This window comes from Aspergillus versicolor (assembly GCF_001890125.1).
Source record: "Aspergillus versicolor CBS 583.65 unplaced genomic scaffold ASPVEscaffold_1, whole genome shotgun sequence".
Classification (NCBI taxonomy): Eukaryota; Fungi; Ascomycota; class Eurotiomycetes; order Eurotiales; family Aspergillaceae; genus Aspergillus; species Aspergillus versicolor.
Genome location: NW_024467524.1, coordinates 3,492,180 through 3,505,775, shown reverse-complemented (window position 1 = coordinate 3,505,775; position 13,596 = coordinate 3,492,180). Strand labels below are relative to the sequence as shown.

Here is a 13,596-nt window from a genome sequence, read left to right as displayed (position 1 = left end):
CGAGCACTCAGACTGGAATAACCGCTCAAGACAAATGCCACCTGCAGAGTCTAGAACAATATACTAGTGAAGTATGCCTAGCCTTAGTGTCTAATTGCGCCTGTTTATGTGTTTTCCAGTTCAGGCTATCAGCTACCTTCACCAACAGTTTACTCGCTATGTGAATGCTTTCTGAAGACCAAAATAAAAATTCAGCTATCTGTCTAGAAAATTATACCGTTAACTTGGTAAAACTATATTCGGAATCAATATTTTGTATTATAATAGGTTGAAGAGCAGAGGCAGGCATAGTAATAATGGAAAATGAACTCGCATGAACTTGACCTGTCGCCAGATGTGAAGTGTGTTGATCCACCACGGTATATTAGCTGGAGAGTATCCTTTGTTCTGCTTCCTTGGTGTTATAGACATTTATCTGATATCTCCCATCTTCCTGGCCTTGTCTTGCTGCCTCTCTTAAAAACTCCCACGTACATTCCCAGAAACAGGTCCTCAGTGATATTGGCATCTCTTGAACATCTACATCTACTAGGTCATTCGAAAGAGTCGTTCAAACCAAGATTTAAAAGGGTAAGAATATACCACTTGTGTTTCTTCTCTTCTTTTTCTATTCCTAACGTCTTGTTCTGTTCTATCCATCTAGATGCCGATGAACCCGCTCCCTCCCTCACCGATGGCATCCAACACTGCCAACTCAAGTAACGGCAGCCCGGGCCCTAGCGTCGAGTATGAAAAGCTCAGCTACGAGACTGAAAAGAAGAGCAAGTTTGAAACCTCCGGCAATGCAGAGATAGAGTGTCTCCATCGTGAACTTCATGACTCTCGCCAGCGCATCGACCGCGACACTAGTGTCATCAATGCCCTACACGAGAAAGTCACCGAGCTAGAGGAACTCGTCAAAAAGCAGAGGGTTACCATCAGTACCCAGAGCAAAGCAATCTCTGACCGTCGAGTTCTGAGGAAGAGTCAGCAACAGCAGCAGCAACAACCCCAGCCGCAGTCGCCTATGGGGCCTGCAATGGGTGCTGGGATGGGTATGTTCCCAATGACGCCCGGTGGCCATCACCAGCAGCAACACAATATTCACCAGAGTCAATATCTTAGTTCTGGTGCATCGGGTTCTTCAGCCGGTAGTATTGGCGCTGCCACCGCTGGTGCTAGCACTTGTGTTAGTGGTGTAGTTTGCATGCAGAACACCTCTTCGCCGTTCGAGATGCAAAGTCAGATCCAGACTCCTCAATCTGTGAAATCGTTTGATCCCACTACTCAGTTCAATACCGTATTTGATCTGCCTCCCCCCAAGTTTGAGATTTCAGCCGGCCCATCATATACTGCTCATACGCCCGCTGTCCCGTCTGACCTAGCTCCCAACCTTGAAAGGGGCAAGGACGTATTTAACCCCATGGGCTATATCACTATTGCTAATATGACTGGACCCGCACATTCGGATGCCTCACTAGGTGCGGTTAATTACCATCAAGACATGGCGAACTTCTCGACCCGGTTCTTGGGGCTCATGCGCATGGCTGAGATCTTCGGCCAGACTCATGCGAGCTTGCCCAACATCTTTCTGGACAGTCGCCTTGATGACCCTGTCAAAGACTATCTTATGGCTGTCTCGAGCCGATCGCAGGCATCAATTCTTATTGGAAATGCATCTACCCGAGGCTTCTTCGTTGCGAGAGCGATCAACTGGTATCTCATTGAGAAGGTCCTAAAGATAAACATTATCAGGGGTCTCGATGCTGCCGTTGACATGGAAATTGGTGAGATGCAGAAGCAGATATCTTCTGGTGAGTGTTCCTTTATCTCTCTTTTTCTTTCTTTCCTCCCTACCCGATACCACTACAGTTTCCTATCGCGATCTACATAACCCTAACTAACTGGCTGAACACAAAGACACCTCAATCGGCATCCGCCACCTAATGCTCAACGCAATGGCAAACCACGTAAAATCCCTTTCCAGAAGACCCGACTTCAACACATTCGCCAAAAAGAAAATCCACCACCACACCACCAAGCTCTGGTCATTCATCGGACCCCTCGGTCACGACTCAGCCAACCAAAACAACATGTGGGTGGACCTCCAAGCAATCATAGCCGAAGCTCACTGCCTCGCTGTCGAGATGTACTCCCTACCTTTGGAATACAGGTTCGAGTTTCCCGAACACAATGAGCCGTTTGATCCGTTCACTATGATCAACCGCGATCCCTATATCCATGGCGATCCGCAGGTTTTGCAGAGCGGCGATGCGAGGGTCAGGTTAGCCATTACGCCTACTGTGCGGATTCGGAATAACTCTCAGACTCCTGGAGAGGTTCATTTGATGTATCTGGGTCATGTGTTGTTGAAGGTGTCGAGGACACAGTGAGGGAGGGGGCTTGACTGCTAAGGTTACTGTTTTATTCAGTTGATTTGATTTGATTCACTGAAAGTTGTAGCGTCAAAGAAAGTGAATGGAGGTCTTAATTGGTCAAAAACGAAAACAGAAAGAGAGGGGGAGAAGAATAAGTGGCAAGAGTGGGAATCTCAACTGTGTTAGAAGCGATATTTGATCATGGATTTGCTTTTGCTTGGCTGATGGCTGTTGTGATAGTGATTGCACCCTGCGATCTGGGTTATCGTCACTTGTTTCCATAATTTCCTTTCTCTTCATATCTGACGCCGTTTTTCTCTTTACTCCTCAATTTGTTATGTAACTTGATTTTCCTCTCCCATGGGTGGTGGGAAATATGAAAGATTCGCGACAATTCATACTTCCATTCCGGATATTCTCGTAGGCATCCAGGTTCAGCTCTATTGCGCCCATGGAAGACCCGAGGAGGCCGAACAGCAAAAGCAGTATTCTGCCAAGAATTCCAAGTTAAAATAAAGAGAGAGAGAGAACCAAAGCACCTGCAAGATTCCATGGCAGCCCCGACCCCGAAAACATCAAAAACTTGCAATAGAAGAGAAGAACACTGAAAAATCAATAGTGGCTGTTGATTCATTTTAGTGAGATATTACTTCCGTAAATGGGGCTGTGGTTTAGTGGTATAATGTTCCCTTAGCATGGGAGAGGTCCTGGGTTCGATTCCCAGCTGCTCCACATTTTTGCATTTTTGAAATTCATATCTACTCTCTCTCAATACATACTTCTTTTTTTATTTTTTTTTTCATAGTTTGTGACGTCCTACATTTCCATTGGTGTCTTTTATGACCGGCTGGTTGTTATCCCATACCAACATCATTATTTACTTAATTCCGTGAATATAAGACAAACTGGCCAATCCCTCAGGGCTGCCAGCACTGCTTAACAATCAGGTATACCAGGTGATAACACACTTCATTCTGCTATATAGTTTGCTTTAGAAAGGGATACGCGTCGGGAATTCCTGATAGCTGTATATTAGATTGGTGGTGGTACCCTCCTTGCAAAGTGAAACTATACTACTACCCAAGTAGGAACTAGGAAGTTGCGACGGGACCACAGGAATAGTCAGGAGCGAGGGTCGCATCGCACCTCCCCTTGGAAATGAAATAAACATTGTAATATGGGAAGGCGCGACTTTCCAAATAGGAAGGAGCGATAGTTCCCCAGGCCCTGGACCCTGGACCCGCCATCGCACCTTCCCTTTGTGAAATAAGCATCGTAATCTGGAATCTTAGGAAGGCACAGCCACCTGAATAAGAAGGGACGATGGTCACCATTGTACCTTCCTTCTAGGGCGAAATAAACGTTACGGTCTGTACGCGGTGCAATTACTATATGGAGAGGGGCGTAGCAAAATTGGTATATGAACCGGGATCATAGCCCTAATTGTAACGCTTAGCATAACGATGTACCTTCCCTTAAAGTCAAGTTTATTAACTCCAATTCTTCTGTTGTATACTGAGCGCACTTTGTTTCCAGGTGTCAGCCTATATATTTCTGTTCGCCTGCCTTGTCGGGCTGTAAACACTTCAAGGTCCAGATGAATATTTATTTGGTATCGGGATGTAGCTATACCCTAACTCTGGGTGGCTCCAGTCTGGGTTATCTACTTCGGTCGCTTCATCTACACCAACGACGGTATTTTGTAGGTTTTTCGAGTTGCAATTAATGTATTGATAATTAGTTGAGTCCCCAGATATAGTTGTTACTTTTTGCTCATTATGTTTGCAAGTTATTGTGGTTTGTTAACATTCGAATAATTGGGCTGGTTAAAATATATATCGTTGGGATAATAAACCAAAAGGCGCTACCGCGTAGGGTAAAAAAAAAAAAAAAAAAAAAAAACAAATAATAGGAGAATTTACTCATATATATGAAATCTAAATAGAAAAGAAAGCAAAGAAAAAGAGAAATAAAGCTCAAGCATTCCGCTCCCACGAATTCACTTCGCCTGTGATGCTTCCATCATCACTCCTGTTGTAATACTTCTTCTGCACGCCCACCGATTCGTGGCTCGCATAATTAACTTGCTGCCATGGTTTCTGTTGCTGAAATTGTAAGGAAACATCGGACCCAGCCTTGTTGCTGAAGGACTTTCGGCGACTCCCACTTGACCAGAGCTTGTATATCGAGGAGCCAAAGTTTTTCGGCCAGTATTTGTCAACAAGGGGAGGTAATAGAGGGAGGCAAGAACATATTATACCGGTATAGGCTTCGATTGTACTGCTCATATATATGTTCTGTTAGCCAGAGTCTCAGTTATGGGTGGAGAATGGTGCAGATAGAGAGGCTTACGCCCATCGCGAGATTCGAGATATGTTCCAGGTTGCATCTTGGCTATCTGTAAGGACGTGTGTCATCGCGAGTCTCACTACACTTGCGGCGAAGGCACTGGCCGGTATAAGTGATTAGCTACCAGATAAGTAAAGACGAGACTGGTTGGGACGTACAAGATTCCCAGACCAAAGACAGCCGCGAGACGGATCCTTTTCCGGGTAGTCATATTTAGCCCCCAGAGAGTATGTATCGGGAGAAGAAGGACATAGAGATCAGTGGCTGAGCTCAACCCGCCAGAGACATAGGGCAAAATTCTTGGGTTCCAGCAGCGGCCTGGAGAGGCGGCATCCCAGGCATGGCTGACGGGAGAGCAGGAGAAAATAGTGAGAAAGAAGAGAGTGAGGTGAGAGACAGAAACGAACGCGATACCGAAGCTAATGAAATATCTGATATTGATATGACGGGGAAATATGCGGTAGTAGAAAAAGAGAAACGCGAGTTTAACGGCGGCCGTCAGGATGGTATAGATGTATTGGGCGATAGTGAAATACTTGAGAGTTCTTGAGAGCCAGATTATTGGCACATCCCACATATGGCGTCCAATACCCCTAGAGAAGCCTGGAATAGAAGTTAGCCTCCGCTGTAACCATTTAGATGCACCAAGCATACAGTAGGACATTAGGCCTGTAAATGTGATGGCCAGGCACTGCCAACGTTAGAATGGATTGCCTCATGTGTAGTCGGAGTGGGAAACTACATATGCCAGGACACAAAAAACTGTATCCTGAGGATTAGCAAAACAATCAGAGCCGGACTATGGTTGAGGCTTACAGTCGTCTATCCCCAGCCTCGTGCGCAGCGTGTAGAGGCGGGTAAATAGCCTCATGGCCACCGCTAGGGTGGCCACCGAAAGAAAGGCCGTATGAAGGGCGATGTTTCCATGTAACTGACTGGGAGGATCAACAAAGTTGGCCTCGATTCCTGGCGGAGGAGGAAGGGCGCCACCGGTAAACCACTGGGTAGCCATAGTGAAGCTTTGGGATCCAAGACAAAGAAACGGGAAATGAGAAGGATCCACGGTATAAATCGCAGACATCCTCCGGCTGAGAATAATAAATCTGCGGCCCCCAACGTCAAGGTGTCACTGCAGCCACAGCCTTGGGAATACTTGCCTCCTCTCCTCTCCTCCAATCTCTCCAAGTTCCTTATTTCTTCTCCCTCATATCTTCTTGTTTTTCGCCCTCCATATTCAAAAAACAATACAACACTCCTTTCACCTGACTACTAGACAACCGTGCCATGATCGCCTACTTACTCTCCTCTAGTCTGTGGACGACGACGCTGCTCGCCTTTGTCGCCGTACGATCCCTGCTTCAGCAGACAGTTATTCTGATCTGACTCATCTTTTAGTATCGTCTTGTCCTGGTCGTCTACAACATCTATTTCCATCCACTGTCCAAGGTCCCGGGCCCTAGTGCGTGGGCTGCATCCCGACTTCCATTCATCTACTCCCTAGTCAGTGGGACTAGTATCCACGACTTTCGAAGTCTTCATGAGCGCTACGGGCCCGTCATTCGTGTCGCTCCAAACGAAGTTACATTCGCCCACCCTGATGCCTACACGGACATTTTCCAGCCTCGCTCTGGCCACGGTCAGCAGCAGCTCCTTAAAGATCCGCTGTGGTGGGCGCGCCAACCTGGTCACCCGGATTCGTTGCTCAGCGTGATTAGCCCCGAAAAACACGCGAATATGCGGCGTATCCTCAGCCCAGGTTTCACTGCACGCGCGCTCCGCCAGCAGGAGCCATTTATTCAGAAATATGTCAATCTGCTCGTGTCGCAGCTGCAAGATGTCGTCGGAAAAAGTAAGAGCACGCAAGTGAACATGACGCCATGGTTTAACTACACCACATTTGACATTTTCGGGGATCTTGGCTTTGGCGAGTCCTTTAACTGTCTTCAACATTCAAGGTACCATGCATGGATTGCTTTGTTGTTTGGCAGTGTCAAAGCAGCTGGGTTTGTTATATCCACACGATATTACCCGCCCATTGCGTTCATTCTGCAAAAGTGCATTCCACCTTCGATGAGAAAGATACAGCAAGATCACTATCAGCAAATTGTGGACAAGGTACAGCGTCGACTGAGTTGGGAGCTGCAGCGCCCTGACTTGATGTCTTATGTTATTGAAGAGGGGGGCAGTCTTAAACTCGATGCTGGTGAGCTGTACGCGACGTTTATGATTCTAACCACAGCAGGCAGTGAAACAACGGCGACAGCATTGACCGGGACATTTAACTATCTGGTGAATCACAGTCCCAAAAGTCTTGACCAGTTAGAGAACGAGATTAGAAGTGCTTTTTCAAGTCCGGAGGAGATTACAATCGAAGCATTGCGCAAACTCCCCTTTCTCAACGCAGTCATCAATGAGGGCCTCCGGTTATGTCCACCAGTCCCATGGATCCTTCCCCGCCTCGTCCCAGAAGGAGGCAGCATGATATGTGGGACATGGCTTCCAGGCGGGGTATATGATCTTCCTCTTTTTTTTTTTTTTTTAATAGTGTCTGTAGAGATGGCTAACTGGAGAATCTAGACACCCGTCTCAATCCAAGCATACACTCTGAATCGCGATCCAACGCTCTTCCACAAGCCCAATACTTTCCTCCCAGAACGATGGCTAGAGTCTTCAACGTCTGACTCTGCCTCTTGCTTTTTTGGCGACCAGCGCCAGGTGATCCAGCCATTCACTATCGGACCCCGTGCATGCCTTGGGCAGCACCTCGCATGGGCTGAAATGCGGCTAATACTCGCCAAGCTCGTATGGATGTTTGACTTTGCGGCGATCGATGGCCAGTGTGTCAGCTGGGAGGACCTGCGCATGTATTTGTTGATTGAAAGGAAGCCAATCAACGTCGGGATCAGCTTACGGAAGGGAGTACAGCAGGGGTTCGAGTAAGCCGTGCAGGTGATAGATCTCGAAATACTATATACGGGAGAGCGGAAGCTGAGTCCAGTCTACAGGATGATTCGGGGATGGAAGGTCTCGGAATTGTTTCAATTGGACAAACGGCCATTGCTTGCGCAGCCGCCTGTCATACCATAAGCACAACTCATACCTCAGCCTTGTGTGAATGAAACTGGGGAATTAGGCACTCCTTTCATTAAGTCCGACCAGCTCGGACTCCGAAGCGCCGAATAGTACGGTCAATATTCTATCTTCAGTGGTCGGCAAAACAGAGCTTCGAGACCACAGAAATGCTCTTAAAAAGGCCATACTTCTGGTTTATCTTCATTGGCCAAGTAATCTCCCGACCTGAATAGCGGCCGCTTTTGTAGTCCTAGTAGCAACTCATACTTTGATTCTTCCGATGCACAGGAAGAGGCAGCGGCTCTGTAATTGTCGGTGTATCACTCGTACTCCATAAGCAGCCTAATGCATATCAACTTATCAGTATCAAACATAAAAACTGCATACTATATTTCCAAACAAACATGAACCTGCTCCATTACAGTCTATCAATTACTCCATCAAAAAAGAAACAGGAAGAGAGAAAAGCTGATGAAAATGGCTCTCATATCCCTCCTCACACTTTCGATACCTCCATTGGCCCTTTCGATTTTGATATACAACATCATCGTCATCATCTACCGTCTCTATTTTTCACCTTTGGCTAAGTTCCCCGGCTCCAAGCTTGCCGCCGCAACGGGCTGGTATGAGTTTTATTTCGACTACTGGAAGGATGGGAAGTACATTTTTGAGATCGAGCGGATGCACCAAGTATACGGTATACTACCCATTCACCCATCCATGGCGGGGTCTCGTTCTGAGAGAAACAGGCCCAATCATCCGCGTCAACCCAGACGAGCTCTCCATCCACGACCCAGACTTCTACAACGAGATCTACGTAACAGAAAGCAAGCGCCGGACAAACCACTACGATGTATTCTGCAAGGGAATCGATTTTGACGGTAGGTCACCATTCACTATACCGCACTCTATCCCACCACTAACAGAATCACGTCTATCCAGGCTCTCACCTCCTAACAGCAGACCACACCCTCCACCGCAAACGCCGCAAACCGCTCGAACCCTTCTTCTCACGCGTGAGCATCCAGGCTCTGCAGCCTATGCTTGCAGAGGTAACGCGCAAATTTGAACAGCGTCTGTGCGCTCTCGCAGGAACGGGGGAGATCGTGAGGCTTGACCACGCCTGTGCTGCGTTTTCGGGTGATATTATCGCGAAGATATGTCTGGATGATGCGGCGGAGGGGGGGAGGTTCTTGGATCATCCCGAGTTTGCGCCTTACTGGTATGTTCAACAACTTTGGGCAGTTACTTAACTGGATGGGAAATAAAGATTCGTTAGTCTGATCTGATCTGGCTGAGTAGGTATAATCTGATTCATATGCTTGTGAGATCGATTCCGCTCTTTACGGGGCTGCCGAGTCTTGTGAGGTATGTTGTATTTCTGAAACTACCTACTTAGTATTGGAATCACATTTGCTGAAATGATTAGAATCGTGAGCTATATCCCTGAACGGTATCTGCTCTGGTTCTTTCCTCAGGGCCAAGTCTTTAACGAATTCAAGAGAGTGCGTACACACATCCTATGACCAGGCAGTGAGTAAGTAAACAAGTACTAACGGTCTCACCCACCAGGTCGCCCGAGAAAATATCGATCGAATCTTCAACAACAGCAATACAGGCAAAATCAACACCAACACCACAACCTCCCTTTTCCACCATGTAGCCCAGAGTGACATGCCCAAATCAGAGCGGTCTCCCGAGCGTCTCGCAAAGGAAGCCCAAGTGCTCCTCGGTGGCGGAACAGCAAGCACAGCACGCACAATCGGGTTCGCCTCATTCTACATCCTCGATCGTCCGCGGGTTAGAGCGAGACTTCGCGATGAGCTTAGAGAAGTTATGGCGGACTGGCCGAGACGAGTGCCGAGCTGGGTAGAGCTTGAGAAGGTACCTTATCTGCAGGCTATTTTTAAAGAATCGCTGCGACTGAGTTACGGTGTCATGCATCGATTGCCGAGGATTTCGCCGGACTTGGAGATTCAGTATGGAGAGTTTACCATTCCACCAGGTGTATGTTTATTGCGATTGCAATGCTACTCCTGATACTCAACTAATTTGGTTTTTTTGCTTGCAGACCCCAGTCGGCATGTCCGCATACCTCATGCACTCTGATCCAAAAGTTTACCCCGAACCTAATCAATTCATCCCCGAACGCTGGCTCGGCGCTTTTAATCCAGCTATGAACCGGAATTATGTCCCCTTTTGTCGCGGATCGCGGAATTGTCTAGGGATGAAGTGCGTATACTCATTCGTAGCTAGCTCCTATGGTTTATCTTCTATGTGTGAGCAGCTGACCAAAATCTATTTCTTCCACAGTCTAGCAATGGCAGAGTTAAGTCTCTGTTTAGCCGTTCTACATAGACCCGGAGGCCCCGAACTGGAGCTGTTTGAAACGGACGAAAGTGATGTGGAGCATGTGCACGATTTCCTTATTCCATTGCCAAAGGTTGATACGAAGGGAGTTAGGGTTTTGGTTCGCTAACAGAGAAGAAATTTCAATAATTGGGGCTCATAGAGCACCTAGCACCCGTATTAGCCGGGATTCGGGTGTCTATCTTCGATAACCACTGACGGAATAGGATCGAATCTTAGCTGATGGGGGTATGTATACCCACCTAGCCTTGGACTCTTGCGTAACCGTCACTAATCCGTTTAAGGAAGAGAGCCTCAACTTTTCAGGCCCCCCGCCGGACATCTGGCAAATCATAAATAGCCCGGTGACAAGGCTAGTGATACATGAGAAGTGCCTGATAGTAGTTAACCTATCGGAGGTACAGTTGCTGATCGTGGGTGTCACAATCTATGACTTGAGATGAGGGGTGTGCGGCACAAGATGGGCATGTAGTTTACTAGTTGACAGTGGGTTGGCCTGTATTTATCGTAATCCTCAGCTTCACGAGGTCGTGCAAAACAAGCAATATCACTTGATAAACCCTGTACTGTAATACTTGAGCCCAACTGCGGCTATCAATTATGCAGCGCAAGGGATGTGTAATGCATCGTAAAGCTCAAGACTCATGGTATAAAGCTCGGCCATCATATCTATGAGTATCAGTACAATGACAGCACCAAGACCATCTGACACTGCCTTGCTGCTCTATCGGCCTCGTTTACTTGATCCCAGCGATATCAGTCATGAAGTATCGATACTCGACCGAAATTGACTCTCGCGCCTACAGGACCCACGGCCTTGATGGTGGCATCCCGCTTCGGGTTCATGCGGATCCTGACGATAAAGAAATCGTCGGTACGATGCGAGCCCAAAGTGACTGGAATCGTTATGTCCGACCAGTTTTAGACTACAAGGGGGGACTGGGCGAGAAATTCAGCTTCATGCGGGCGTGTGTGCCAGAGTGTCTCCCGGAGCGGTTGGAGATTATCTCGTACGCAAACGAATTTGCCTTTCTTTATGATGGTAAGTAGTCTTGCGGAGCTAAAAGTATAATATATTAGCTAACGTACCCTCGGTTAGACAAGATGGAGGAACTCATAGACTCGAGATCGGACACATCTGCAGGAGATGCCTCGAAGAAACCGTTTAACGACGGGCTGACGGGCATACAGCATCTGCAAGCCAAGAAACTGCAGACACAGGTCATCAAGGAGATGGCGGCAATCGATCCAGAGCGCGCAATCACGACGAGAAAGGCATGGGCCAAATTCCTGCAGCTGGCAGCTCAGTCGCGGTCGCGGCCATTGTACACCCTAGACGAATACCTTCCCTGTCGAATAATCGATGCGGGAGAATTGATTTGGTTCGGAACTTTGACCTTTGGAATGGCCCTTACTATTCCCGATGATGAAATTGAGCTCTGCATGGAGCTAGCACGACCAGGATATGCCGCAATCAGTCTCACAAATGACCTTTACTCGTGGAACAAAGAGCGTGAGGAGGCCCAGCGCGCGGGACATGACTGCGTCTATAATGCGATCTGGGTGATTATGCAGGAGCGCTCAGTTGGTGAGACAGAGGCGAAAATGGTGTGCACGAAGCAGATCAAGCGCTACATCAAGCAGTACTGTGAGATTGTGGACAAGGTGCACAGCTGGGACTGGCTTTCTGATGATTTGAAGACGTACCTGGAAGCAGTCAAGTTGAGTCATGTTGGCAACTTGGCGTGGAGCATTTGCTGCCCGCGGTATCGTGTCAATTAGGGAGTAGAAGTAAGCAGATTATGATAGGGTCGTTGGTTGGGTTGAGACAGGCCCGACGTTGTACAAAGCCCGTCTGCATGCACGGTAACACCAGACAAAGAAAAGAAGTGAACCCCTTTGGTGCCATGAGCTCCCCCTCCCTTTTCCTCATCTTCCTGCTTACCTTCCTGTCTTAATGCTCCTTTCCTTTACCACTCTTCTCCCCCTAATATTGATCTATCTACTTGTTGTCTTCATATGAGCTGTTTGTTCACTTTTTACATCTCCTCCCCGTTTCAAAAGTCACAACCTCACTTCACCAGCCGTAAGCAGATTAGATCTGCCCCGACTTTATCCTCCTTCCCAGGATTTTTCGAAACTACCCCCGTCTCTAAAAATGGGTGCCCAGTTCTCGCAGTTCTTCCCCCCGCGCCCAACTTTCACCGGGAAGGACCTCCCACCTCAAGACGACAGGGTCTTTCTCATCACAGGAGGTACCTCTGGAATCGGCTTTGAGCTTGCAAAGATACTTTATCGTCATGGCGGCAGGGTCTACATCACGGGGCGGACGGAGCAAAAAGCAAAGAGAGCAGTCAAAGCAATTCAAGATGCCGTACCCGACCACAAAGGCTACTTAGACTTTATTGTTCTCGAGCTCGATGATCTCCGAAGTATCAAAGAATCTGCAGATGCGTTCAGAGCAAAAGAGTCAAAGCTTGATGTTCTCTGGAACAATGCTGGTGTCTCCCAGCCGCCCCTGGGAAGCGTGTCAAAACAGGGCTATGAGCTTCAACTAGCAGTCAACTGCTTTGGTCCCTTTCTATTCACGCAGATGCTGCTTTCTTTACTTGAAGCTGCTGCCTCGACGTCCTCATCTCCTGGATCAGTCAGGGTAATCTGGACAAGCAGTCAGGTTGCAGAGCTTTCTTCGCCTGAGGAGGGCATCATCATGTCTGAGCTTACTACCCCGCCAAAAGACAATATTCGAAACTACCTGAACTCAAAAACAGGTAACTGGTTCCTGTCCGCCGAGTTCGCACGTCGATACGGAAACCGCGGGATTACCAGTGTTGCGTTGAACCCCGGTGCCGCAAACACGGATTTGTTAAAGAACGCGAAGCTGATGAAAATATTATCTTATCCCTTACTACACAAGCCCGAGCGTGCCGCTCATACAGAGCTATATGCCGGCCTCAGCCCTGACATATCTCTGCAGAATAACGGCTGCTATGTTATACCCTTCGGTCGGATCCATCATAACGTGGCGGAAAGATTATTGACTGCGATGAAAGTCGAAGAGAACGGTGGTACTGGAAAAGCGAAGGAGTTTTGGGAGTTTTGTGAAAACAAGGTCAGCGATTACTACTAATGGACGGTGTCTTTGTTGTGCATATTGATTGCATTCCTGTTCGCAGCACAGCATTTCCTGGGAGTTCTCTGAAAATATTTGGTGCCTCGTAATATGATATCTCTGTTTTCGTCCAAATTGAAACAATACCATTCTGTCATACCAACTGTCTGAGGTACGTAGAATAGTACATGTTTTAGTTCAACCTAGAAGTAAGGTACAGCCAGAGATCGGGCCCGCATCCCGCCTGGAAGAGAAAGAGCAACGGATGGTAGCGCTTATCGCTCCTGCCGTACTGCATACTATACCGCAACAAGGCGAGGAAAGTGCGATTATTCG

General features: G+C 47.7%; 6 protein-coding genes and 1 non-coding gene across 7 annotated transcripts; 6 read left to right on the top strand and 1 right to left on the bottom strand.

The window, feature by feature from the left end:
* Positions 1 to 673: 673 nt before the first annotated feature.
* Positions 674 to 2,372, top strand: ASPVEDRAFT_78861 (uncharacterized protein; the record flags this gene model as incomplete). Its single annotated transcript, XM_040816613.1, has 2 exons — positions 674 to 1,793; positions 1,900 to 2,372. 2 exons carry the CDS (start codon positions 674 to 676, stop codon positions 2,370 to 2,372), a joined length of 1,593 nt encoding a protein of 530 aa, XP_040662887.1.
* Positions 2,373 to 3,017: 645 nt separating this feature from the next.
* Positions 3,018 to 3,089, top strand: ASPVEDRAFT_t23. Its single transcript has one exon. It is a non-coding gene; the product is annotated as a tRNA-Ala (tRNA).
* Positions 3,090 to 4,333: 1,244 nt separating this feature from the next.
* Positions 4,334 to 5,718, bottom strand: ASPVEDRAFT_78860 (uncharacterized protein; the record flags this gene model as incomplete). Its single annotated transcript, XM_040816612.1, has 6 exons — positions 4,334 to 4,637; positions 4,710 to 4,805; positions 4,865 to 5,309; positions 5,361 to 5,397; positions 5,449 to 5,468; positions 5,523 to 5,718. The coding sequence occupies 6 exons, from the start codon at positions 5,716 to 5,718 to the stop codon at positions 4,334 to 4,336; spliced, it is 1,098 nt and encodes a 365-aa protein (XP_040662886.1).
* A 272-nt stretch (positions 5,719 to 5,990) lies between these two features.
* Positions 5,991 to 7,646, top strand: ASPVEDRAFT_78859 (cytochrome P450; the record flags this gene model as incomplete). The annotated part of the gene is made up of 3 exons (XM_040816611.1): positions 5,991 to 6,050; positions 6,102 to 7,214; positions 7,284 to 7,646. The coding sequence occupies 3 exons, from the start codon at positions 5,991 to 5,993 to the stop codon at positions 7,644 to 7,646; spliced, it is 1,536 nt and encodes a 511-aa protein (XP_040662885.1).
* Positions 7,647 to 8,255: 609 nt separating this feature from the next.
* ASPVEDRAFT_78858 (cytochrome P450) lies at positions 8,256 to 10,257 on the top strand (the record flags this gene model as incomplete). The annotated part of the gene is made up of 8 exons (XM_040816610.1): positions 8,256 to 8,475; positions 8,528 to 8,659; positions 8,721 to 9,000; positions 9,081 to 9,146; positions 9,208 to 9,283; positions 9,351 to 9,785; positions 9,850 to 10,010; positions 10,092 to 10,257. 8 exons carry the CDS (start codon positions 8,256 to 8,258, stop codon positions 10,255 to 10,257), a joined length of 1,536 nt encoding a protein of 511 aa, XP_040662884.1.
* A 653-nt stretch (positions 10,258 to 10,910) lies between these two features.
* On the top strand, positions 10,911 to 11,930 carry ASPVEDRAFT_24095 (terpene synthase family protein; the record flags this gene model as incomplete). The annotated part of the gene is made up of 2 exons (XM_040809627.1): positions 10,911 to 11,190; positions 11,248 to 11,930. 2 exons carry the CDS (start codon positions 10,911 to 10,913, stop codon positions 11,928 to 11,930), a joined length of 963 nt encoding a protein of 320 aa, XP_040662883.1.
* Positions 11,856 to 13,549, top strand: ASPVEDRAFT_36512 (uncharacterized protein). The gene has a single exon (XM_040811224.1). It carries the CDS (start codon positions 12,307 to 12,309, stop codon positions 13,276 to 13,278), a length of 972 nt encoding a protein of 323 aa, XP_040662882.1. The 5' UTR covers positions 11,856 to 12,306; the 3' UTR covers positions 13,279 to 13,549.
* The last annotated feature ends 47 nt before the right edge of the window (positions 13,550 to 13,596 follow it).

What these genes read in the sequence shown, in the direction of transcription:
- ASPVEDRAFT_36512 (XM_040811224.1), top strand. Translation starts at nt 12,307, where the DNA reads ATGGGTGCCCAGTTCTCGCAGTTCTTCCCCCCGCGCCCAACTTTCACC.